This window comes from Arachis duranensis, chromosome 10, assembly GCF_000817695.3.
Source record: "Arachis duranensis cultivar V14167 chromosome 10, aradu.V14167.gnm2.J7QH, whole genome shotgun sequence".
NCBI lineage: Eukaryota > Viridiplantae > Streptophyta > Magnoliopsida > Fabales > Fabaceae > Arachis > Arachis duranensis.
Genome location: NC_029781.3, coordinates 102,368,996 through 102,392,829, shown reverse-complemented (window position 1 = coordinate 102,392,829; position 23,834 = coordinate 102,368,996). Strand labels below are relative to the sequence as shown.

The 23,834-nt window shown below is 28.9% G+C and overlaps 3 protein-coding genes across 3 annotated transcripts; 2 read left to right on the top strand and 1 right to left on the bottom strand.

The window, feature by feature from the left end:
- Window positions 1-925: 925 nt before the first annotated feature.
- LOC107471509 (phosphoribosylaminoimidazole-succinocarboxamide synthase, chloroplastic) lies at window positions 926-4,763 on the bottom strand. Its single transcript, XM_016090994.3, has 12 exons — window positions 4,397-4,763; window positions 4,124-4,225; window positions 3,899-4,028; window positions 3,440-3,532; window positions 3,264-3,352; window positions 2,815-2,895; window positions 2,398-2,487; window positions 2,217-2,306; window positions 2,028-2,078; window positions 1,900-1,946; window positions 1,565-1,622; window positions 926-1,481 (listed from the first exon to the last, which is right to left on the bottom strand). Exons 1-12 carry the CDS (start codon window positions 4,709-4,711, stop codon window positions 1,422-1,424), a joined length of 1,206 nt encoding a protein of 401 aa, XP_015946480.1. The 5' UTR covers window positions 4,712-4,763; the 3' UTR covers window positions 926-1,421.
- A 5,797-nt stretch (window positions 4,764-10,560) lies between these two features.
- LOC107471433 (GDSL esterase/lipase At5g18430) lies at window positions 10,561-13,919 on the top strand. Its single transcript, XM_016090893.3, has 4 exons — window positions 10,561-11,030; window positions 11,289-11,419; window positions 12,029-12,524; window positions 13,524-13,919. Exons 1-4 carry the CDS (start codon window positions 10,742-10,744, stop codon window positions 13,754-13,756), a joined length of 1,149 nt encoding a protein of 382 aa, XP_015946379.1. The 5' UTR covers window positions 10,561-10,741; the 3' UTR covers window positions 13,757-13,919.
- Window positions 13,920-17,667: 3,748 nt separating this feature from the next.
- On the top strand, window positions 17,668-21,226 carry LOC107471430 (GDSL esterase/lipase At5g33370). The gene is made up of 5 exons (XM_016090891.3): window positions 17,668-17,944; window positions 18,434-18,561; window positions 19,055-19,297; window positions 19,701-19,953; window positions 20,818-21,226. Exons 1-5 carry the CDS (start codon window positions 17,689-17,691, stop codon window positions 21,048-21,050), a joined length of 1,113 nt encoding a protein of 370 aa, XP_015946377.2. The 5' UTR covers window positions 17,668-17,688; the 3' UTR covers window positions 21,051-21,226.
- Window positions 21,227-23,834: the final 2,608 nt, after the last annotated feature.

Sequence of the window (23,834 nt, the reverse complement as noted above, 5' to 3'; positions counted from 1 at the left end):
CAAGTACGTAATATTTTTTGAAATTACCCTTCAATTGTAATAAGAAATTCTATCATCTCCGTGAAGTACACAATTTTGACTCCACATTTAATTATAACCACTTATTAATAGAAATTTGTGCAATTTGTAATATGTCTAAAATCTAGTAATAAAGACACAAACAAAATTTTATGTCATATTTTTGTCTCTATATTTTGGAGATATTCTTAAGTGTCTGGAGAATAAATCATTATTCTTGCTCTCATTAATTAATTGTCTTGCACATTAGCATTACAGGTAAAATAAAAATATTAATAAAAAAAAAACTAACATCAAACTAAGACAATAAATAGTCAAGAGTAAGAGCATTTATCTGCTCTCATAGCACACACAGAAAAATTCTATATTTTGTGTCTGAATATATCTTTACTAAAAATAAATGCTTTCAGTGTTTTTAGTAACTAAATGATTCAGAGGATTTGATAATTCATAATAGTCTCTAAGACCATTTTTCTCAGTTCTATAAATGATTGATACTAAATATGGTGCTGCAGCTCTCTTACCTTGTCATCAAGGAATTTGGACCAGAATCTTGCCTGGGCCCTTTCATAAGGAGAATGTGGAAGAAGAGGTTTTTGCTTCCAAGTCTCATCAATATACTCAAGAATGAGCAGTGATTCAGCAAGGGGCTTACCCTGGTGCACAAGAACAGGTACTTTTTTGTAGACAGGGTTGTATTTAAGGAGCATGTCACTCTTGTTGCTGAGATCTTCTTCCACATATTGGCACTCTATTCCTTTAACTGCTAGTGCCCACTTCACTCTTAGAACAGCTGGACTACCCCAAAATCCTATTAACTTCACTGAATCTCCTTCCATCTTTTTGTCTTCTCAATTAATTTGTTAATCCAAAAGGAAAACTAATTGGATAAAGATGACTTTGATATCAATACCCGAAAAAGAAGGATGGCTTTGATATCCTTCAAAATATGCCTATTTAAACTTAAAAATTAAGATAAAAAAATTCCCTAAACTACAAAGATGATTGATCATAGTCATATTACCAAGCGAAGAGGCAGAGCAATATTCCCTGAGACTTCATGTGAAGAGAGAGAGTATAAGAAGAAAGAAAGATCCAGAGCAATATGTGACATAAGTTAATGAAATATTCATCATTCATTATTCAGTAACAATGTGTGCCAAAGACATCGGTTTGGTTGACAAGTATACATGTTAAATACATGGCGCAATTGGCAAAGACCAAGCATGATTTCTATGAGAGTTAAATGTTCATCTGTCTTTTGGTTTTAAGCTTTATTTATATAATTTCTTTTATTTAAAAAAACACTTCTTGGTAGAATTTCTGCTACTTGTAACTTTTAAATATATCCTCAGAAAGGGGTCTATAGAATACAGAACTGAAAAAGTCCCGAGATTCCCAGGCTACTTCAAAGATGCCAGTGCAGATGCAACATTTCGTGATATTCGCTCATGTATTGGCTCCTGCAAAAGGAAATGGAGCTATATTCCTATGACTTTATCAGATAATAGATAGCCAAAACGAAATGTTGAAAAATATGGATTACCTCAGACGACAGCACCTCAAACTTTGATTTTGTTATAGTCTCATACAAGAAAATGTATCTGTCCAACAGAATTAGTATAACGACAAGATTACACGTTGGTTTGGAGAAATAAAGCAGCAGGTAGACCTATTTGAATGAGGATTAGACATGACAGACGTGCCATGCAACCAAAACCATGGTTGAAGCATCTTCGTTAAAAAATTGAATGATTAATTCAAGCAATTCTGATTCCGAAAACCAAGAAACAAATAATTCTATAGGCAATTTATTTGTGTATTTATCACAAAGAAGCACATATCAAGTGGAAAAAAAAGGAGGAAGTTTTAGAGAAATACCGCCAAGACAATTCGCAAACAAGATCTTCAGGAGCTTCAGGAAGAACCTGAACAAGATTCATTAGTCTGATTTGAAACCTTATTAAAGCATACAATCTAGTTAATTACAAGTATAAAATAAAAAATACCTCATCTTCATAAGGGTTGCAGTGATTTTTGAACCACAGCCTCAAGAACTCCTAAAAATATATTTTTTAAAGATCAACAGATTACTTAACTGTCTATATTTTATGAATGAAGAGAACAAAGACTAGTAATTCAGAATAAGCTAACATATCCCTAAACCTTTAAGCAAAAAAATAAAATATATAGACCACCTTATCAACATTTTCAGGCTCCAAACCATTTTGAAAGCGCTCAAGATAAGAATTGGCAATCCAATATCTACTTGAATCAGGAGTGTGCACCTGCAATTTTCAAAAACGAAACTTTATTCTATATTCATAAATTGTGTGGAGTGCATTTCAGAATCTAATAAGCATCGGGGATTCACTGAACCTCATCAATCAACATAATTGAACCGTCCTCTGCCTTCCCAAATTCATACTTTGTGTCAACCAATATAAGGCCATGTTCTGAAGCCACATGCTGGAAATTCAAATTTCATCAAAGCAAGCCAATGTCAAAAGTCAAATTGCATCATAGCAATAATAAAGATAAGCTTCCCACTCATCACAAGGAGATGGTATTTATACTTTTGTTCCAGTAAGGCATTATTGAAAAGAATACATGGACAAGTTAGAGATTTTCATTGAAAAATAAGTCTACACCATCTATTCATCTCTATAATCCAAATAACAGATAGCACATACATTGAGAATGTGTCGTTACTGTCTTGGGATACATTGAGAAGGCATGCCGTTACTTTTTTCATTTCACAAAATTTACAAATGACATGATAAAATGCTTAATTACCTCACCATATTCAAACAGACTTAAAGCTTTTCTGCTGACTTCCTCATAATCAGCTCTTGTCATTAATCCCCTTTCTATAATCTGCAAGGGAAATGGATTATAAAAAGAATTGAGAAGGTTAGATAAAAGAAAACTATTAAAAAATAGTAAAAACATTATCCATCATTAATCATAACCTCACTAGTATCAAGAAGCAACTGTACTGTATGATATGAACTAGGCTCTTAAGAAAAAAATGTTATCCACCTGAAGAAAAACATTGACGCTGTCTTTTTTTAAAAAAAGGGAAGAAAAAAACAGCATAATAAGATAGATCTGCCTATTGTTTCTTATTCCTGCAACATTATTTGATCTGCCTATTCATTCCTTTGGTCTCTAAAACTAGTCTTTCACTGTAACTTCAATTGTATTGAAAAGATAGATGCAGATGAGAGTACAAGGAGTAATACCTCATCTGGAGTTACAGGAACATCATGATCTGCAGCTTTGGTTGTAGGTGTGAGTATATTTTCAGCCAGCTTTTGGTTTTTTACCAAACCTGTTATGTGTTATATAACATTATAGCCTATTAAATAAAGAGACAAACAATTGTAAGAATGCAAAACAAAAAATATAGGGACATCACCATCTGGGAGGGCATTGCCACAATAGTTCCGGATGCCTTTATTGTAGACTGTCCATAATGAAGTATCAGTACTTCCGGTCACAAACCCTCTAGCTACCAACCAACAGTAATAAAGTGTCAACAAACAGTTTCTAGAATCCTCATCTCCGCTTTTGTAAAGAAAATATTTTGATAATATTGATAGCAACATGAATAAAGAATGAGCATAGCATGTTGAAGTTTGGGTAGCATGAATAAACTTAGAGCACTTAATGATAAGTGCAATGTTTACTTTTATCCCAGTTGCTCCGGGAAAATATATTCTATTTCTATCCTACTTTTCAAGCTATCATTTCCAGCAAACTAACTCCTCCTCCACAACCTATACCAAACATATATGCCAATTCATAGCCATTGAAATCATTTGATAAAATGTGTATGCAAGCACCAATCCGAAATACCAATTAACAAAACACTCACCAACAAACTCAACAGGGAAAACAGAACATTTCTTTGCTATGGTAACATTAGGATCAGGAGTGGACACAACGGCATTAGCAGTTATATGCTGGGTTCTCTCAAACCACCACAAGCTTGTCTGGTTAAGCACCTGCAAGTGGGAATAAAGAACATTGAGTGTGATCCATGATCAACCAAGTAAACTGTTCATACAAAGAACAGGGATAGAGAATAAGAACACAAAACCTGTCCCTTGAAGGGAATTGAAGCAAGGACTCTATCAAATGCACTCTGGCGATCAGTAGTAACCAGAACAAGGTACTCTCCACTATCATATATGTCTCTAACCTGTGCCATAAGACCACAAGTAACCAAATTCAACAATTTTTCAGATGATTTTTTTAGTCAATGTTTTCTGCTTTTATATTACTGTTGCAATTTTACCAGAAATCTCGACTTCCATTCATTTGTATTAATGAGTAGATAAATTGGAGAGGGATTAAAGAGGGAAATATGCACCTTTCCCCTGGTTTTGGAGGTGAGGGCGGGAACCGTATGGTGAAGATTTGTTTCGGAGAGGCAGTTGAAGGGGGAGGTGGTTCTGATGGATTGGAGCACTTGGTTCTTGCGTGTGCTGTTGAGAAGAGTGTCGAGCAGAGCGGCGTGTTCTTGTTGTTGTGGTTGTGCGGCGGCGGAGAGCGTGGGGAAGTTGTTGTTTGGTTTGAAAGTGAGTGCGGAGGAGGTTGGCGGAGGCGGAAGAGCAGGTGTGAGGTTGATTTTGAAGGGGGATTTGGGAGGGTTTAATGCAGCAGCCATAAACATGGATTCACTCATCGCACTACAGGGAGGGTTGGGTTTTTGAGTTCTTTACCTCTTTGAAGGTTCTCAGAACAGGGCGGTCATTAAATCGTTTTAGTTATTAGTTTATTTGTATATTGGTTTAATTGATCTAACGGATAGTTTAATTAAAAAAATTGTTTTAGAATAGAATAATAAATAAATTATAATAGTAAGTATTAAGTTGAGGGTATAAAGTAGTATGAAATTTTTTTAATGGAGTGGTGAATTATTTTCTTAGAATTTTCTTTTTTTTTATCAATCTTAATGTCATATGCAAGATGATTAAAGAACCAAGTCCATAAGTCCTTGATCTTGACTTCTAAAACAGTATATGCAATTGACAGTACTTGGTCATTCAGATCTCAACCTATTGCAGTGAGCAATTGTCCATTCTGAGGCGTCTTCAAAAAACATCTATCTAGACCAATGAAAAACCTGCAATGTTGGAAGTTCTGCTTGCATGTTTCCAAACACACGTAGATCCTCTGGAAGATGCAATAATTTGTCATGAATGATGTTTGTGCTTCATTATCAAAATCAGAGAACTTTTACACTTGTATACGAATAAAGGAGCCTGGATTTACCCTCAATAGCTTATGTCCATAGTCATAAATCCTCTTATATTGCTCTCAGAAGGTTCCCTGAATTTTATCTAATGCAATCTGCTTAATCCTCGTTGCCATTGATTTAGTGATAGTCAAGTTCTATTTTTTTTTTAGCCTTAGAAACCAACTCCCTTATCTTCACCTTGGGATTTGATTCAACATTCTTTTTAAATGTCTTGCCAAGCCATTTTGAATGTAAAATGTCCACCATGTGTGCTTGTGTACATGTGTGAGTCAAATTCATGCTATGAAGCTGCAAGTATCCTCTTCTCACATTTTTGCAGCATACCGCCAAAAAGAACACTCACCAGAACAAACTGCCCTAACCCTCTTCAGATCACAGTTCCTAAATGTAATTGTCCTTACGGTTTGCACAACATATACAGTCACAGTGTCCTTGAATTCCTATTGAGATGCATATAGTGTCCCAACTTTTCACTTGTATTACTTCATGTCTTTTTGTGCCTTGTGAACTGGATACTTTACTCCCTCAAGGTCTGACCTCGTGGTCCAAATCTAACTCATCATTGTTTGCTCCCTCATCATTTTCAAAGTTCTCAGTTGCCACACCCTTCTTCTTCACAGCTTTACATCTATCAGTGATGACATTCACATTCTCAAACCCACTTACATCAGGATCAAGATTATCTTCTCTGTCGGCAAAGTGCAAATCATCTTTACTGTCATCTTTCTCTTCAGATGATTTATACTCTGAATCGAGACTATCACTATCACCAAAATGACCAAACTTAGCTTCGTGATTATCATCATCATCACTGTCCCTAGTCTCTGCCTTAGTATCAACAACACCTGGTTCAGATTAGTTTTGTCCCGCTTGTTCTCCAGCATACACAACCAGCTCTTGTCCCTCACCTTTATCAACATCCCATGATTCTCCCCAACATCAATGTAGCCAGTAGCAGGAAACACGTCGTCCTCTTCAACCTTATGCACAACAAACAACTCTACATAATCTCTTAATTCAGCTATTTTACACATGACAATCAAATCTGCATCACCTTTAAACAACATCAAATTTTATCCATGTCTTTCAATATAGGATCTTTGAACCACAACGCTGAGATATTCTCCTCAACCTAACCAAACTGCTTTAGCTGTGCATAAGCTTCAAATACAGACCACCGATCACAATCAATCTCTTCTATAACTGTTGTTTCTCCTCCCACATACTGCAATGGCCTATTTTAATAAGTAAACCATCCTCTATGGTAGATTTTCAGTTTAAAATATCCTATTGTCTTCTCCAACACCCTATGAGTAAATAACTATCAAAACACATTACCATATTGCAACAATTAAAAAAAAACACGCAGACATCCCTATTTCACGGTAATATTAATCCCTAGTCTCACTACACACACCTTTGACCTCCATTCAATCATCAACAAACAACCAAAACCTAAACCTTCTAACCCAAAACTAACTACTAGGAGGAGAGCTACCATAGTCAATGGAAGGGAGAAAATTATACCTATGCCAACCCTGCAAATACTGCCTCACCGACTGGTCAAGTCCCTTCTTTCAAGTAACCCGAACTCGCCTGCTCTCTTCTCTCCAAGAACAGCTTCCGTTGTTTTCGATTCTAGGCTAGGGCATGAAGCAATCACATTGGTTTATAAAATGTTATGGTTAATGTTGAGAGTTTACATACAAATGAAGATATAAAGTGTTTCGCGCGAAACAAAAAAGCTGAAAAGGGTAGCTTCGTCATTTATAAAAAAAATTATTAGAAAGGACGATTTTAAAAGCAAATAAAATATTAAAGACGATTTTAAATCGAAAACTACATATGGGACGATGTTAATTTTGACCCTAAACGTTAAGGACCAAAACAATACTTACCTCCAATTTTTAAGATTTAAATTTGATTCTAATTTGATAAAAAGAAATGGGTTAAAATGGATCAATTAAATATATAATTAATAATAAATATTTAATTTATTTTTAATAAATTTTAGATCAAACATTTTGTTTATTAACAAATTCTTATTCTCTACAAATTTTTAAAATTTATTTCTATCAGACAAATTAAAAATAAATAACTTTATGTTTTGAAATTGGAAAAGAATAAATCAATATTGAGGTGCAATCCAATAAAGAGAAACAATTGAATTAACAAAACTGATTTATTTTGTTTATATTATTTATATTGATTCCAATAATTTCAAATAAATTTAGTTATAAATTACTCTCTTGTGATCTTATATATACACATAAAAATTAAATTGAGTGACCACCTTCTTGTTATGTTTGCCTTTTGCTATTGTTTTCTTAAATTATTTATTTTAGCGTTATGTGTAAATTTTATTTTAATTCGTCTACGTTCTTAACAAATTATAGTCATTTTTTATCCTACCATATGTTAGTCTTCTCTCTTTTTTATTTTGATTCATATAATTGAGTAAATTGAGATAGCTAATTTTTACTATGTTTTAAAATCTTTCATTAATTATTTAAACCTTAGGTATAAAATTAGAAAAATGTTTGAAATAAGCCTTTAACCAACCCCAAACACTAAAGATATTTAACAATTAACACACACAAAAAAAATTATTTACACACAAAAAATCAATTCCAAAATAAATTTGTGTATAAATACATATACTGTTTAACTAATTTTTAATATGTATTCTATTAATTTTTGTATGCAAGTAGCATGGTTATTAACTAAACTAGATTGTATATCATCTATGCTTTAAAATTAAAAAAATTTCATATGCACACATAAAATTAGCCACTAAATTAGTCATATTTGTGTATAAATATGTGTAATTTTACAAATTTTTAATATGTATTTTATAGCTAATGTTTTACAAAAATGCTAATGTGTATATAAAAAATTAATCATTATATATTTGTGTATAAATATATGTGTAATTTAATGTATTTTATGTGCATTTTATAATGATGATTAATTTTAGTGACTAATTTTTTCATACATCTAACATAATTGAATTTTTTGTATATATGTTTGTTTAAAATAATTTCATTGATTTAAAAATAAATATAAAATTATCGTATAAATTAAATTCATATTTAAAATTCTTAATCTTTACCGCACCTTGTCCCAGCAGTATCTACAAGAAGAAACTAAACAGATGTTTATGATAATAGATGCTTATTAATTTTATAACAAACGTTTATAAATGCATATTTTATAAAACTAGTTATATATAAAAAATAATAAAATTATTCATCTAAAGATCAAACTTAATAAACATAAAAATAAGTATTTTAATTTATCCGTGAGCTTATTATTAAACAGGTGAAGTTAGCCCTTTGACACTTCACACTCACCAAAAATTACTCAAGTTGGCATATTTAACTCTGATGAGCTTAAACGGGTGGACCTAGGCTCTATGAAACTCGTATATTGCGTAATAATTTTATTTATGAGCTAACCTACGCATATTATTAGGCAATTTAATATTTTCTTATTGACAAACATTCATAAATATATTTTTAGTTTGATTTGTAAACTATAAGTCTATAATCAATTGCTTGTCCTGATTAACCTAGCTAGCCAGCCTATACATGCACCCATTTGAAACATTAAGAGTGTGCTTGATTTGTATTTTTTATTTTCTTTTGTTTTCTAAATATTTTTTATTTTTTTATTTTGTGAAAAAATTAAAAATAGGAGATAAAAATAAAAAATAGAATTTTATTGTTTTTACTGTTTTTATTTTTTTATAAAATTTAAAAATAAAAAATACTGAAAATAAAAATACGAACCAAAGTACCCTAATATATGCAAGGTTTCTATAAAATTCTCTTGAAGTTATTAGGTAGTGAAAATCGATATTTTAGATAAAATCAAAAAAATAAATTAAATACGTAAAATATAAAATTTTAATAAAATTTAAATCATAAAATTATTTGACCTAGTACAAATTTTATAAAATCAATTAATTTATTTAAAATCGTAATATCAAAAAATTTTAATTTTTAAGAGTTAAATCGATATTTTAATTACTGTACCTTACAAATTATTCTTATCAAATTATTTAGGGAGCAGATCCAAATAACACCAATTGATGATGAAGTGGAAAAAGGTTAATCATGAACAAAAAGTTTGAATAGATCTAAATGAAACTTGAAGAAGTTTGGATATTGATGAATAAAAAACACATTTAGTTATTTAAAATTTCATAAAAATACTTAAATTATTGAAGATGCATAAATAACTTTTTATGTTTTTATCACAAAGGTTAGATATTAAAAATAAAATTCAAATATATATTGTTATATCATATTATTATGCTTTACAGGAATTTAAGATTTTCATATTCATAAAATTAAATTAAAACACAAAGCATAAAAAAACTCTTGACCAATTTTTTGTAACACCATTTATTAGCGACACTGATATTTTGTTTCCTCTACCAATAAAAACATACATTTCTGAGTGATTTTCTCTCAAAATCATATCTTTTTGTTTCTTTTACAAAAGACGCTTTTCATAGTCAAACAAGTCATTGATTCTAGTGAGAATTTTCTATCCTAATCTTATTAAGAAGTCCATNCTTTATTATATATTTAAAAACAACATTTGAATACTAAATTATTTATTCTGTATAATTCTAGGAACAAAGTAAAATTTTTTGAACAGAGAATATAAAACCAATATTTTTTATTTGAATAATACTACATTACCAGTAAATATTATTATTTTTTATCAGTATTTGATACGTAATAATTTATATTCATATTTACAGAAATTTTATACATAAAAAATACATAATTTACACTTATATTTATCAGAATTTACATGCATAAATCAATATAATTTGTATCTATAATTTTTAAAATTTACACACATAAAATAATAAAATTTATTTATTAAAAATAATTTAATATTTATACTGATTAAATAATAATAATAAAAAATACTAAAAGTTATTAGTCCCAAGAATTTCTCTTATTTTGCCTTTGAGCCGACACTAATCATTTTCCATGATTTTTTTAACTAAAAGTATCTAACAACTTTAAAAAAAAAACAATGATCAAAATATCTAAATTTGAGACCGCTAATTAAATAACGAAACAAAAAGTATTTATACCACCGAATCCATCCTACATTTTTATTTCAACCACCTCTATAATAGCAGAGAGATAACACATATAGGAAACAAGGCTTTAACTCTTTTTAGTTGGTTCTCCATTAATAACCCTACAGAAATTAGGTTCCTGAGTCTTGATCCATTTTCAAAAGATAAAAACAAAAGCCCTTAATCAAAGAGGACAATAAAGAAGCCACAAATACAAGTGAGATCACCATAAAACCAAGGGAAAGTGTTTGTTATATAGAGCCATAGAGGCATGCACATACACATCAAAATCATCCAATTAATAATTAAGCTAAGGCTTTTTCATAAGTTTATTTCCAATTTTCAAAATGGCAATAACATTGTCAAATTTTGTTCCCTTAACTAGTAAAACACTCATTTTGGTCATGGTACTAGTTGTTGGTGTTATTGTGAATGGAAGTGAAGCAAGGCCTAACAATAACAACAACAATAGGCCAAAGGCATTCTTTGTGTTTGGAGACTCACTTGTTGATAGTGGAAACAACAATTACTTGGCTACCACTGCACGCGCTGATGCTCCTCCTTATGGAATTGATTACCCAACTCGTAGACCAACTGGAAGATTCTCCAATGGATACAATATTCCTGATCTTATCAGTTACATTCTTTTCCTATTTCATAGATTCTTCTTAATTGTTACTTCTTTTAGGTAGAAATTCAGGTACAGTTAAATTCATGTGAAATTGATAAATGAGAATCCTTAGATAACAATGTAGTCAAATCTGTCAAATCATTTAACAATTCTCAACTATCAATTTCACATAAAATTAACCGCACCTAAATTTTCATATTATTTTTTTTATCTATTATTATCTTATTAGGTATTAATTTGATTTGGTTATTTGGGACTTTTAGGTCAGCGAATTGGTTCACCTGAGTCACCTTTGCCATACTTGAGCCCGGAACTAAACGGGCAGAGGCTTCTAGTTGGCGCCAACTTCGCCTCCGCCGGAATCGGAATCCTTAATGACACCGGAATTCAGTTTGTAAGTTGGTTTATTATTTTGGCAATGAACTAATTAAATTAAGCCACCACAAAATAGTATTCAAAATTTTCATATTTAGCTATTTGTTTGTGCATTTGATTCGAATTTATGAAAATATGTGAACAATTATTTCTTAAAAGAAGTATAAAATAGCTATAGCAAAATTCAATCTCTACAAAAACAAAATTGTCTCATTTTTAATTAAATTTTTAAAAAACTGAATCAAAATAATTTTCAAAGCCTTTTAAGTATATATATCTTTATATATTTTGAAACAATTATGTTAGATATACATAAAAAATTAACTACTTATATAGAATAATATATTTGTTAAAAATTGAACATCCAAAGTAAAATACTATTAATTTCTTAAACACAATACACCCATACTATCCAAAATAACTATTCGGGTACCAGAAATAATAAACATCTGATATTCTACTGAATTGAACATCCCTAAACCTCCATTGTAAACATTGTACAGATATTTCATTGGCTCCTTATACTTCTCCTTAAAATTATTATACTACTTAAGAATATAAACTTTCATATTAAGTTACCATCTAAACACTAAAGTTGGACATGCAATTACTTAATGTATGAATGTAGGTAAACATAATCAGAATGTACCAGCAGCTAGAGTATTTCAGAGAATACCAAAGACGTGTGAGTGGGGTGATAGGAGCAACAGGGGCAAAAGAACTCGTCAACCAAGCACTGGTTCTCATGACCGTAGGAGGCAATGATTTTGTTAACAACTACTACTTGGTTCCCTATTCTGCAAGATCTCGCCAGTATCCACTTCCTCAATATGTCAAGTACCTCATCTCCGAGTACCAAAAGCTTTTGCAGAGACTCTATGATTTGGGAGCCCGGAGAGTTCTTGTGACAGGGACGGGTCCATTGGGTTGTGTTCCTTCTGAATTGGCACAGCGTGGTAGAAATGGTCAATGTGCCACTGATCTGCAACGTGCTGCTTCCTTGTTCAACCCTCAACTTGAATCCATGCTTCAGCAACTCAATCGCAAACTCGGAAGGGATGTTTTCATTGCTGTTAATACTGCACAAATGCATAATAACTTCGTTAGCAACCCCGCCCAATTTGGTAATTCTTTCTTCATAACTACTTGAAAACTCGCTTGCAGATATCTTTACGTGAAGTTAAATATATATATATATATAGGTAAAAATTCGGTTACAATCAATTTTACATAAAATTAATAGTTGAGAATAATTAAATAATTTGACTAAATTTTCATCTAACGACTCTCAATTATCAATTTCGCATAAAATTAATTGCATCTAAGTTTCCACCGTATATATATATATTAGAAACAATGAACATAATTAGTCTAAAAAATACAATAAGGTTGTCTAATCATTTGAGCTTCTCTCGTAGTTTTTCAAAAACAATCATTTTAAATGTAACTATATTGTGAATAGTTTCATGACATTCCTTGTCTTTCAAATAATTTAATGATATTGTATAGATATTTTAAATTTTTTTACACCAAAAATAGATATTTTATTCGTTAGAAATAATAAATATAACAAAAAATTTTTGTGGCTAACAGATTTTAGCAATTTTAGCCAGCATTTAGTCAATATAGACACTAAGTTATTTTTAATAAATAAAATTTATTAATTTATGTGTGTAAATTCTAAAAAATATAGATATAAACTGTATTAATTTATATATACAAAGTTTGGTAAATATAGATGCACAATATGTGTTTTTTTTGTGCAAATCTTTGTTAATATGATTATATGGGTGCAAATTATTATTAGTCAAATACTTGTTCAAAATAATAATATTTCCTAATCATATAACATTATTCTAAATATAATTGGTCTAAAAAGTACAGCTAGACTAATAATTTAAACTTCTTACATAATTTCTTAAAAACAAGGGTAAAGAATAGAGAATTAGAGTTTAGATAAAAAAGAATTCCACCACCCTAGCCAAGGGTAAAGATCTTCAAATTCTTCCAATATATGCTATATAGAATCATTGCCACCATAAATATGTTTATGATATTATTGATCAATTAACATACTGAATTAAAGGTTAATCACAAAATGTTTATGCCGTTGAATTGAGCAGGATTTGTTACATCAAAAGTAGCATGCTGTGGGCAAGGACCTTATAATGGGATTGGATTATGCACACCACTCTCAAACTTATGCCCAAACAGAAACTTATATGCATTTTGGGATGCTTTTCATCCATCTGAAAAGGCTAATAGGCTTATTGTGGAGGAGATTATGTCAGGTACAACAACTTACATGAAACCAATGAACCTCAGTACTATCTTGGCTTTGGATGCTACCACATGAAACACACCAAAAAATTAATCCACAAATCAAATAAGTCCAAGTGCTATCTTAGTTTATTTGTTGTCCCTTGTTCTTGGATACTATAGTTTATAATTTTGGCTATTTTATGTTGCTTTTTTGGGTATCATTGTAACTCCTAAGGTAGTTATTGTGTTATATATTATGTACCGGAAATAAAAGGTTTTAGAACCTTTTCAATTGTCTAAATACAAATTAGTTTATTGTGTTATTTTTTTTCCCGCCAAGATATATAATGAAGAGTCCCTTTTTTTTCCCCAGAATTTATGTATATAAATTTAGACCCATTTAATAAATTTTAGCAAAATTTTACCTAAAATTTTATTTAAAAAATGAGCGATATACAATAATTCTGTATAAATTTGTCGATAAAAGTGCTTTTTCATCCTAACAAAATTATACAAACCTCTTTTCATAGTTGTAAAAGATAGGAAAAGTATAGGGTACCAACATATTATCTGCCAACTTCTGCCAACTCTTATTTATATTTGTGTTTCATGGAAGTGTGTTCGTAGATGTGTCTAATAATTAATATATTTTAAATATATATATATAAAGAGACACATCCAGAAAATATATCTATAAAGACACTTCTATTAAACACAGTTATAAAAAAGACATTTTTATTAGACACATCCACAAACATACTTTTATGAAACACAATTATAAATAAGAGTTGGCAGAAGTTGGCAGATATGCTATTGGTAACGTAACGGAACCGTAAAAGATATATCCACGTGTGTCTATTTTTGTCATGACATTTAAATTAAGTTAAATTTTATTTAAAAATTTAATTTTGATATATATAAAATAATTTTACACGTTATCTAACTACATAATATTATGTAAATAAAAATAACTATATTTTATATTGATTTTGTGAATGATCAAAATTAAACTCTATTCTTTTGTTTTTATAGTATCCTATAATTTGACAAGTCAAAGACTAATTTATCACGAATTTAAACTTCATTTAAGGATTTATCATGGTCAATGGATTGTTATATATACAATATAGAATTCAAACTCTCGACACTTATTGAAGTAGACGAATGAACTTACCACTAAACCAACTAAAATTAATTAATTAAACTCTTTATTTAAAACCAAAAAGCGACCCTATATTTTTGAAAGTGAACTAGTTAAATTATAATATCAAGACAAAATTAAAATGATCGATATTCATAATCCTAAATCCCAAATTAAGAATTTCCAGGACTTGCGAAATTGCATTTTCCTAATTACTTATACTCAATTTCATCCATTAGTTTTATAAAACATGAAAATTTAGATCTAATCAATTAATGATTAAATACCCTATTCACCAATTAACTAAACATATATTTGCTCTTTTTTTTTCTGTTCACACCTTGTTTATTTAATGAGTTTAGCTAACTTCATGATAATGGAACAGATAAAAATAGGTTTTCTTTACGTTATTATCTGCGTATAGTAAAAACTTTTATCCTAACTCTATCTGTTCCTCTAATCTTTAAAATTTCAAAATTTATAAAACCTTGGACATTATCCAAATATAATTTAAATTTAAAACAATAGTCACACAATGTTAAAAATGAATATATATTTTAAATTGAATTTTTTATCAAATCATATATATATATAGAGAAATCGGTATTTTCAAAAATCGACCCGCCGTCTCTATCCTACTCAATAATCTGCTTAAATGAAAACTCGCCTTGTACCAGATCAAATAATTACTACCCCAATCGAATTGAGAAAAAGTAGATGCATTAAAATTTAAAAGTATATATTAAAATTATTATTAATAAATTTTTTTAAATGTTTTATCCAAATATATTAAAAACTTAAGTTTTGTATACTTTTTATAATTTTTTTGTTAATGACCTGTAACAGTTGAAACCTTATTTAGTTTAGATATGCAGTCATGCAGATAACGTTACATTTTTCTTTTTAGATACATGTTTGGTGAGTAGTAGCTAGCTGCTAGACTAAGACACCGATTCATTCGGCTCTTGCTGCTGAAATAAATTCTCTTTCTTATGTCCCTTTTATATTTTAGGACCAGTCAAAAACTACTAGAACGATAATGGTGTCTTAATTAGCTTATTCATAATTTCATATTCAATTCATCCCAACTACTAATTCGTTGTTCATCCTTAATTAAATGACTTGACTCAAATACTAGCTAGTACCTACTTCAAAATATGCTTTCATTTTGGAACTCCCTTTTGTTTCTTTATGTATATTGAAACAATTTAAGCTAAGATTGATAATTAATTATAAGTAAAAAAGAAACTTGTCAATTAACTTGCCAAAACTAGGACATGTATTTAAGCTTATTAATGATTGCTTAAAAAATATTTATAAATTATATATATCTACCAAAAAGTTCCTCTATAATAACAAAATAAAAATTTTGAATTGATGAGGGACCACATTCTTATAAAGTTCTAAATCATTTCCATCTTCCATGCACCATTCCCTAAATCACATAGACATATAGATGAATTAACACACCTTCATAACATTATTGGAATGAGTGGCTTGGCTTCTTAATAATTAACTCTCCTCTTATCTTTAATTTGCTTTTCCTCTACCAAATTCATTGCACCGTAATTTCCCTCCAGAATTAATTAATTCCTTGTTAGAGTTTTAGTCATCAACTAGAAAGGTTACTAATTAAATCCACAAGGCTTCAAAGATTAATTAGTAGCAGGAGCTGACCTATGGAAGTTCTTATTAAAAACATTGATTTTGAAGAGTTATTCAAACTCACATCAATGCTTTACAGTTCTGAATTGAAGTTGCTTGTTAATTAAATTAATTAATCCATCATTTCTTAGCAATTATGTGTACCTAATTACGTCTATGAAGAAGGATATGTGATATATACTTTGATAAATATATAACTTAAAAAGCAGAAAAATATTCACTTATCCAATTTTTTTTAATTTATGAAAAGGAGTAAAAAAAATATATTTAGGTTAATCCCTGAAATTTTACAAATTTTACACTTAAATCAAGTTAGTTTCCAAAATTTAACTTCAGGATTTGTTTGTTGAAAACAAAACATACATATGAATTATTGGGAGGTAAAATCCCAAAAAATAGAGATTATAGGTGATTTTCAAAAAATATGGGAACAAATAGAATTTGTCTTTGGTGAATTGTAAATTTTAATTTAAAATTCGACATATTGTCTATTCGCTTCGTTGTCAGCAAATTGTCTTTTTTTTTTATGGCGAATTGTCTTTTTTAATTTTCGAAAAGTGAATTTGTCGACGAAAAATTATCTTTTTTAATATTTTAAAATTACAATTCATCATTATTTTTTAAAATATAATATGATAATGCAACTTCTGGTCATCATGCATATTTCAACAAATAATGATATTATACCGTTTTTCTGAAAATCACAAACTTCGTAGCCATGTACAAATTAAAAGTGTTTGTTTGTTTTGGTAGAAAATAGTAGTTAATTCGGTTTACGAAGTGTGAAAACATATTTCTTAATTTAAAAAAAAATTATTTTAAGAAACTAATTTGATTCAAGTGTAAAATTTTGAGGAGTAACTTGAACACTTATTAAAAGGAAAAGAAAAAAAATGTTAAAATAAATTGTTTCATGTAGCATCTAAGTTATCTAATAAACAACGTGTAAGTGAGAATGGCAACATTTAAAGAGCACCGAAAAGCCACCTCAGAAACAAGTATGATTATGATGAAATGCATGCATAAATAAATATCCAAGAAAAGATGTTTATATATAAATACTTGAATGGTCCTATTATTTCTCCATCCACACCAAAAATAGAAATCCAATCCTTCAATGGTAACACTAGCTAGTACTTAATATATAATCATACATACACAACTCCAACTAAAAAATCATTTTAAACATGACAAGATTATCAAATTTTGTTCCTTTGAAGATGACTATTACAGTTATTAGTTTGGTTTTGGTGATTGGTGCCATTGTTAATGGAGCAGAATCCAGGCCTAGCAATAATAATAATAATAATAGAGCAAGAGCATTCTTTGTGTTTGGAGACTCACTTGTGGACAGTGGAAACAACAATTACTTAGCAACCACTGCACGTGCTGATGCTCCTCCTTATGGAATTGATCATCCAACTCATAGACCCAGTGGACGTTTCTCCAATGGATTCAACATTCCTGATCTCATCAGTTGAGTTTTGCTTTCTATTTTTTTTTCCCTCATAGTTCATGTCATGATACTATTCGTACCAAAAGTTTAACCTGATAGGAGAAGGCAATATGAATAATTATATCTCTAATAGAATAGAGACACTAAAAATTATCTTTTGTGTATTGTGTTTAGATATGATAGACAAAAGACTAATGTAATGTCCAGTATTATGTTTGGATATACATGGACAAGACTTTTTAGATTTGTTTGATTTTTTTATAGTTTTTTTTGTCATTTGGGTCCATCGATGATTAAATTCAAGATTTTTCAAACATAGAATTCTGATACTATATTATGAATTTAAACTCGCGTAAAGATAAAAAAAATGAAAAAACTCAAATATAAGAGCAGAAAAGATACTACCGAAACTAAAAAGATGAAGAATCCAACATCTTGGTTCAATTAGTTAAGTTAATGATATTGATATTCATAGTATATATAATAAAATTGTTTTTTGTTTGTTGCAGGTCAACGACTGGGTTCGGAGTCAGTATTGCCATATTTGAGCCCTGAATTGAGAGGAGAGAAGCTCCTAATTGGTGCCAATTTCGCATCAGCCGGAATTGGAATCCTTAACGACACTGGAATTCAATTTGTCAGTTCATTATTACTATCTAATTACTTTTTTTTTTTAAGTTAGGATTAAGATTTGAATCTAAAATCTATAGATGAGACAAAAAAATTATACTATTTGAGTTATAGTTCATTGGCTACTATCTAATTACTTTATTTCTGTAAAAACGTGTCATATATATGCACACGATATCTATGCTCACCATATGTAAACTTTTTAATTATTAGATTATAAATCTTACAAAAATCTGAAATAAGAAAATTAGAATTTTTAATTTACAGTCTAACTAGACTCAATTTAGTAAAATTTTTATTTTTTTTAAAAGTATAACAGTTATATTTTGTAAATTAAAATAAAAGTTGTTTTCAATAAATACATGCCGTGTGTTTTGTACAATTATATTTAAAATTTAATAAGATTGTGGTAGATATTGATATAAATATTTCTTAATATATAAATTTCGATTAATTTTTGAATTTTGAAGATGGCAATGGTTGATGCAATTTTTTTGCAGGTAAACATAATCAGAATGTATAGACAACTAGAACATTTTGAAGAGTACCAGAGGAAAGTGAGTGGTATAATTGGTGCTTCAGCGGCAAAAAATTTGGTGAATCAAGCACTTGTTCTCATAACCGTGGGTGGCAATGATTTCGTTAACAACTACTATTTGGTGCCTTATTCTGTAAGGTCCCAACAGTATCCACTTCCCCAATATGTCAAGTTTCTCATTTATGAGTACAGAAAGCTTCTAGAGGTAAAATATTCGGTATTTACTCACCTGAAGATATCTTTACGGTAAAAAATTCAGGTGGAGTCGACTTCACAAGTTAATATCTGAAAGCCATTAGATGATTTGATTTATTTGACTAAATTTTTATCTAACAGCTCTCAGGTATCAACTTCACGTGAAGTCGACTGCACCTAAGTTTTCACTTTATTGGCCAATAACAAATTCTTAAATAGAGTTCCAATCCATGACCGATTAATCTATAGTCTGTGGTACAGGTGGAAAACAAAAAAAAAGCTAAAATATTAACAAATATTATGTTAAAAAATTTAGTCAAATATATCAAATTATATGATGATTCTCTAAGATGAAAACATCTTCATTGCTTGGTATTGTTTAATTTGAAATATTAAATTTGTTTTTGTTTCAGAAACTATATGAATTGGGAGCTAGAAGAGTTCTAGTTACAGGGACGGGTCCACTAGGGTGTGTTCCTGCGGAATTAGCACAACGTGGCAGGAATGGAGAATGTTCAGTTGAATTACAACGAGCTTCTTCACTCTACAATCCTCAACTTGAACGCATGTTGCAAGATCTCAACAGTAAAATCGGCAGGGATGTTTTTGTTGCTGCAAATACTGCAGAAATGCACCTTAACTTCATTACTAATCCTGTAGCATATGGTAATTACCAATATCTATCACTCTTCCTCTCTTCAAATAAACACACAAACTTTTCATTTTATGCACCTTAACTTCTTATTTAAAAAGTACAAAAAAAATTATATTTCTATTTCTACTTTTAAAATTTTTAAAAAAAAGACAAATAAGTTATTGACTTTTTAATTAATTAAAAATATAAAAATGAATACAAAAATATTCTTTACATCTTAAAACGCAAGACATCTATGTCATTTCATCTAAAATATATAAAGACAAATAGGTCTCCAAAAGGACTTAGATGTCTCGCATTTTAAAAGATTAGGAATGTTTTTGTATTTTCAATTAATCAAGTATTTATTTATTTTTGAGCTAAAAAGACATAGACCTATTTGTCGTTTTTTTCAAAATTTTTAATAGACTTTGTTAGGTAGACAATGGCTTTTGTGAGCAACGTGAACAATGGGCTCTAAAATTGGCCAAATAAAGTAAAAACACACTACACCCTTAAATTATCCACCTAAATCTTAATATTAAGATAATCATCTACACACCTAGTGAATTAAACATCCGATATATCCATTAGTCACATTATTTAGTATTTTCATTACTACCTATACTTTTTCTTTTTTAATATTTATCATCTTCATGTTTTTACAATTCTGTCCAAAATCATTATTCATATCAATCATATTATACGTATATAAAAAATTAACTATTTACATAAAATATATATTAGAATATAAAATACACATATAAAACAATGTATTATATACAAATATACAGTGACGGATTTTTTCACATAGATGTAACATTTTTTAATCCCAATTTGGTGATGTAATAATTCATTGTGATGCTAGTCTCTGACAATTAGGTTGTGTTGTATAGGATTTACTACATCAAAAATAGCATGCTGTGGGCAAGGACCTTACAATGGTCTTGGACTATGCACACCTCTCTCAAACTTGTGCCCAAATAGAGACTTGTATGCGTTTTGGGATGCATTTCATCCATCTGAAAAGGCCAACAAGATTATTGTGGAACAAATAATGTATGCTTCTACTAGGTACATGAATCCAATGAACCTCAGCACCATCTTGGCTTTGGATACTACCACATGATCAAGATTTGAAGACATCACCTTGGATTCACCATTTGTAACTGTTTGTGTGAAGGAAAAATTATCTGCTTCATTTCTAGTCTTTAATAAGTGGGGAACACAATTTCTTGTTCTCATGATTTTGTGTTTGTCTACAAGTTTTTAGCTTTTTAATGTGTACAAATAACATTTCTCAATGGTAACATTGTTATTGGTACAAACCAATTTTCTACTGCCATAATTGGTGTAGAAAGTTATGTATTAATACTTTCAAATCATTACTATGAGATTGAAATTGTTTCATTGATAAAAGATGATAGAAGTATTTTATTTACCTATACTATTATTTGAGAAAAGTTAAAGTAAAGCAGAATTTATTATTATTTTTAATATTTTTAGTTATTAGTCTAATTCTTTTAGTTTAATAATTCAACAACATACTATTAGTTTATACTTTTAAATATTTCCGGCTAATTATTGGCAAAAAAATAATAAATTCTACTAACCTTTTAGCATTTCTCCTATTATTTATTAGATATCTTATCATATTGATCGAATTTTTTTTTAACAACTAACCATGTTTTCTTTATTTTGTTAAGTTTAATTAATTTTAATGTATTAATAATATAAAATATTTTATACATTCATCTAATTACATTTATTTTTTAAATGATAATTTATGTGATTAATATAAAAAATAATTTTATTTTAATATAATTATTACGTAATTAGATGATATACAATTAATTAATAACAATTATACTTTTATACAAATATCAAAAATTATTTGAGACATAAATACTATTATTGATATAGTTTATTGAGTAATACTACGTGTATATTAAAATTAGTTATCAAAATCAATCATAAATATAAAATATAAGTTATAATACAAAATACATATTAAAAATAAGTTAAACAACTAAATACATTATGATTAATTTTGATAGTTAATTTTAATATATAAGTAATATTTTGTATTTTATTATATCAACCATCCATACAATGCGGAAAAGAGGGAGCTATGTTCGAGTTATGGACTTATGGGCTATTAAAATTGATGTAAAAGAATCATATGTTGGACTGTTGGCTATTAAAAGTTAGTTATACATTGAACACTTTCTGAACATATAAAAAAGATAATAAAAAAAGGTCTTGTATTTATGTATTAATTAAAATCGTATCATACATATATATGATATGGTATTATTTTATCTCTTAAAAATCACGTGCCATGTATTTCATTTTCCTAATTTTTTTTAATATTTAAATAATAGAATTTCAAAAATTTTTATTTGGAAATCAGAGAGGTAATTGAAAAGAGACGAGTTAACAGTAAATCCAATAAAATAATGTTGGGAGTGTTTTTTATAAATAATTTCAGAAACATTAATATGATATTTTGTAAACTTTAAAATAAAAAAATGCTCTAAAGTTTCATATATTATTTTTCTAATTTTAATCTCATACTCTTGTCGTGACGCTGAATTGATGATCCAAATTCTAGCCAGTTGGAACTTGGAACCATGCTCCATGTCATATGCTTGTGTTACAAGATAAGGGGAAATAATAATTTGGCTCAATACTTATTATTTATTTATTATTATTTTTTATTTTTTGTCATGATTTGGTTCAATACTTAGTTCCTCCCAACGAATCCTCGTTTTTATGAGATCTTTATTCTAAATTTAGTTAAATAAGTAAACTCGTTTACCGGGTAAAAATAGAATTGATGGAAATACTTTAAATACTATCCAACAATTAAATACAACAAAAAATAGATTATCGATTTCATATAATGATAGGTTCATTATTCCTATCAAATCAAATGTCAAATATCAGTTATATGATTTTCTCCTTCAATGCTGTTCCCATGTGAATATCAGAATTATTTTGGATCCTTTCCAGAAATATCAGTTATATTCATTATTTTGTGAATATCATGTATTTTACCTAATTTATATAGTCTTGTCATTTTCAATTCCAAAATATTATTCCTACACCAAAATCAATCACTAAAATTAACTATCAATATATTTATATATAAATACATGTATAATTTAATTTATTTTTAATATATATTTTATATTCGTGATTGACTTTGATGAGTTTGATGACTGATTTTGATGTACACGTAGCATAACCGTTTTCAATTATATCAAAATTATGCTTCATAATAGATTTCTCCATGTTCATAGTAACGACTGTCGACTGCCCCACATTATATCAAATGTTCTAGGTAGCTAGTTCTTAATACAAAAATTTGTGAATTAGATACTGGTGGACCTAGACACTTATGTTTATATATACAACATGATCATAAATGTTATTAGAATAAACTACAAAAATAACGTCCAAAAGAAATTTTGTAAACAAAATAATCTCAAAATCAATGAAATTAGTTCACAATCCTATAAAACAGAGTTGTAAACTTGCAATTATTCAGAGACCTATTTTATCCCAAAATTTCTTATTTTACTTGATATATTTGTTTAAACTTTAAAGTTCTATAAATTTATGGTAATTTTTTTAAATACTTATTTGTCTTCTTATTACCAGTTGTTTTCATGCTTTGACATAGAAATCATACAAAGATTAATTCATTGAATTATATGGAGGGGAAGAATTTCCTAAAATGGATCATAAAAGTGTATTACATAGATATAGGCCACGTTTTTTGTGGCTAATTTTTTTTTATATTGATTAAATATATGTGTAATATATTGTTACAGGGAGATTAGGTGTTTTTTTATATGATATTTTTTTATTGGTATTATTCAAATCGGACGGTCCGATTTGTTTGAAG

What these genes read in the sequence shown, in the direction of transcription:
- LOC107471509 (XM_016090994.3), bottom strand. Translation starts at nt 4,711, where the DNA reads ATGAGTGAATCCATGTTTATGGCTGCTGCATTAAACCCTCCCAAATCC. An exon ending in CAATTATGTTGATTGATGAG is followed by an intron (nt 2,307 to 2,397) that starts GTTCAGTGAATC and finishes TGAAAATTGCAG; the next exon opens with GTGCACACTCCTGATTCAAG. An exon ending in TTGAGGTGCTGTCGTCTGAG is followed by an intron (nt 1,482 to 1,564) that starts GTAATCCATATT and finishes TTCCTTTTGCAG; the next exon opens with GAGCCAATACATGAGCGAAT.
- LOC107471433 (XM_016090893.3), top strand. Translation starts at nt 10,742, where the DNA reads ATGGCAATAACATTGTCAAATTTTGTTCCCTTAACTAGTAAAACACTC. An exon ending in ATGACACCGGAATTCAGTTT is followed by an intron (nt 11,420 to 12,028) that starts GTAAGTTGGTTT and finishes GTATGAATGTAG; the next exon opens with GTAAACATAATCAGAATGTA. An exon ending in TAGCAACCCCGCCCAATTTG is followed by an intron (nt 12,525 to 13,523) that starts GTAATTCTTTCT and finishes TGAATTGAGCAG; the next exon opens with GATTTGTTACATCAAAAGTA.
- LOC107471430 (XM_016090891.3), top strand. Translation starts at nt 17,689, where the DNA reads ATGACTATTACAGTTATTAGTTTGGTTTTGGTGATTGGTGCCATTGTT. An exon ending in AGTACAGAAAGCTTCTAGAG is followed by an intron (nt 19,298 to 19,700) that starts GTAAAATATTCG and finishes TTTTTGTTTCAG; the next exon opens with AAACTATATGAATTGGGAGC. An exon ending in TACTAATCCTGTAGCATATG is followed by an intron (nt 19,954 to 20,817) that starts GTAATTACCAAT and finishes TGTGTTGTATAG; the next exon opens with GATTTACTACATCAAAAATA.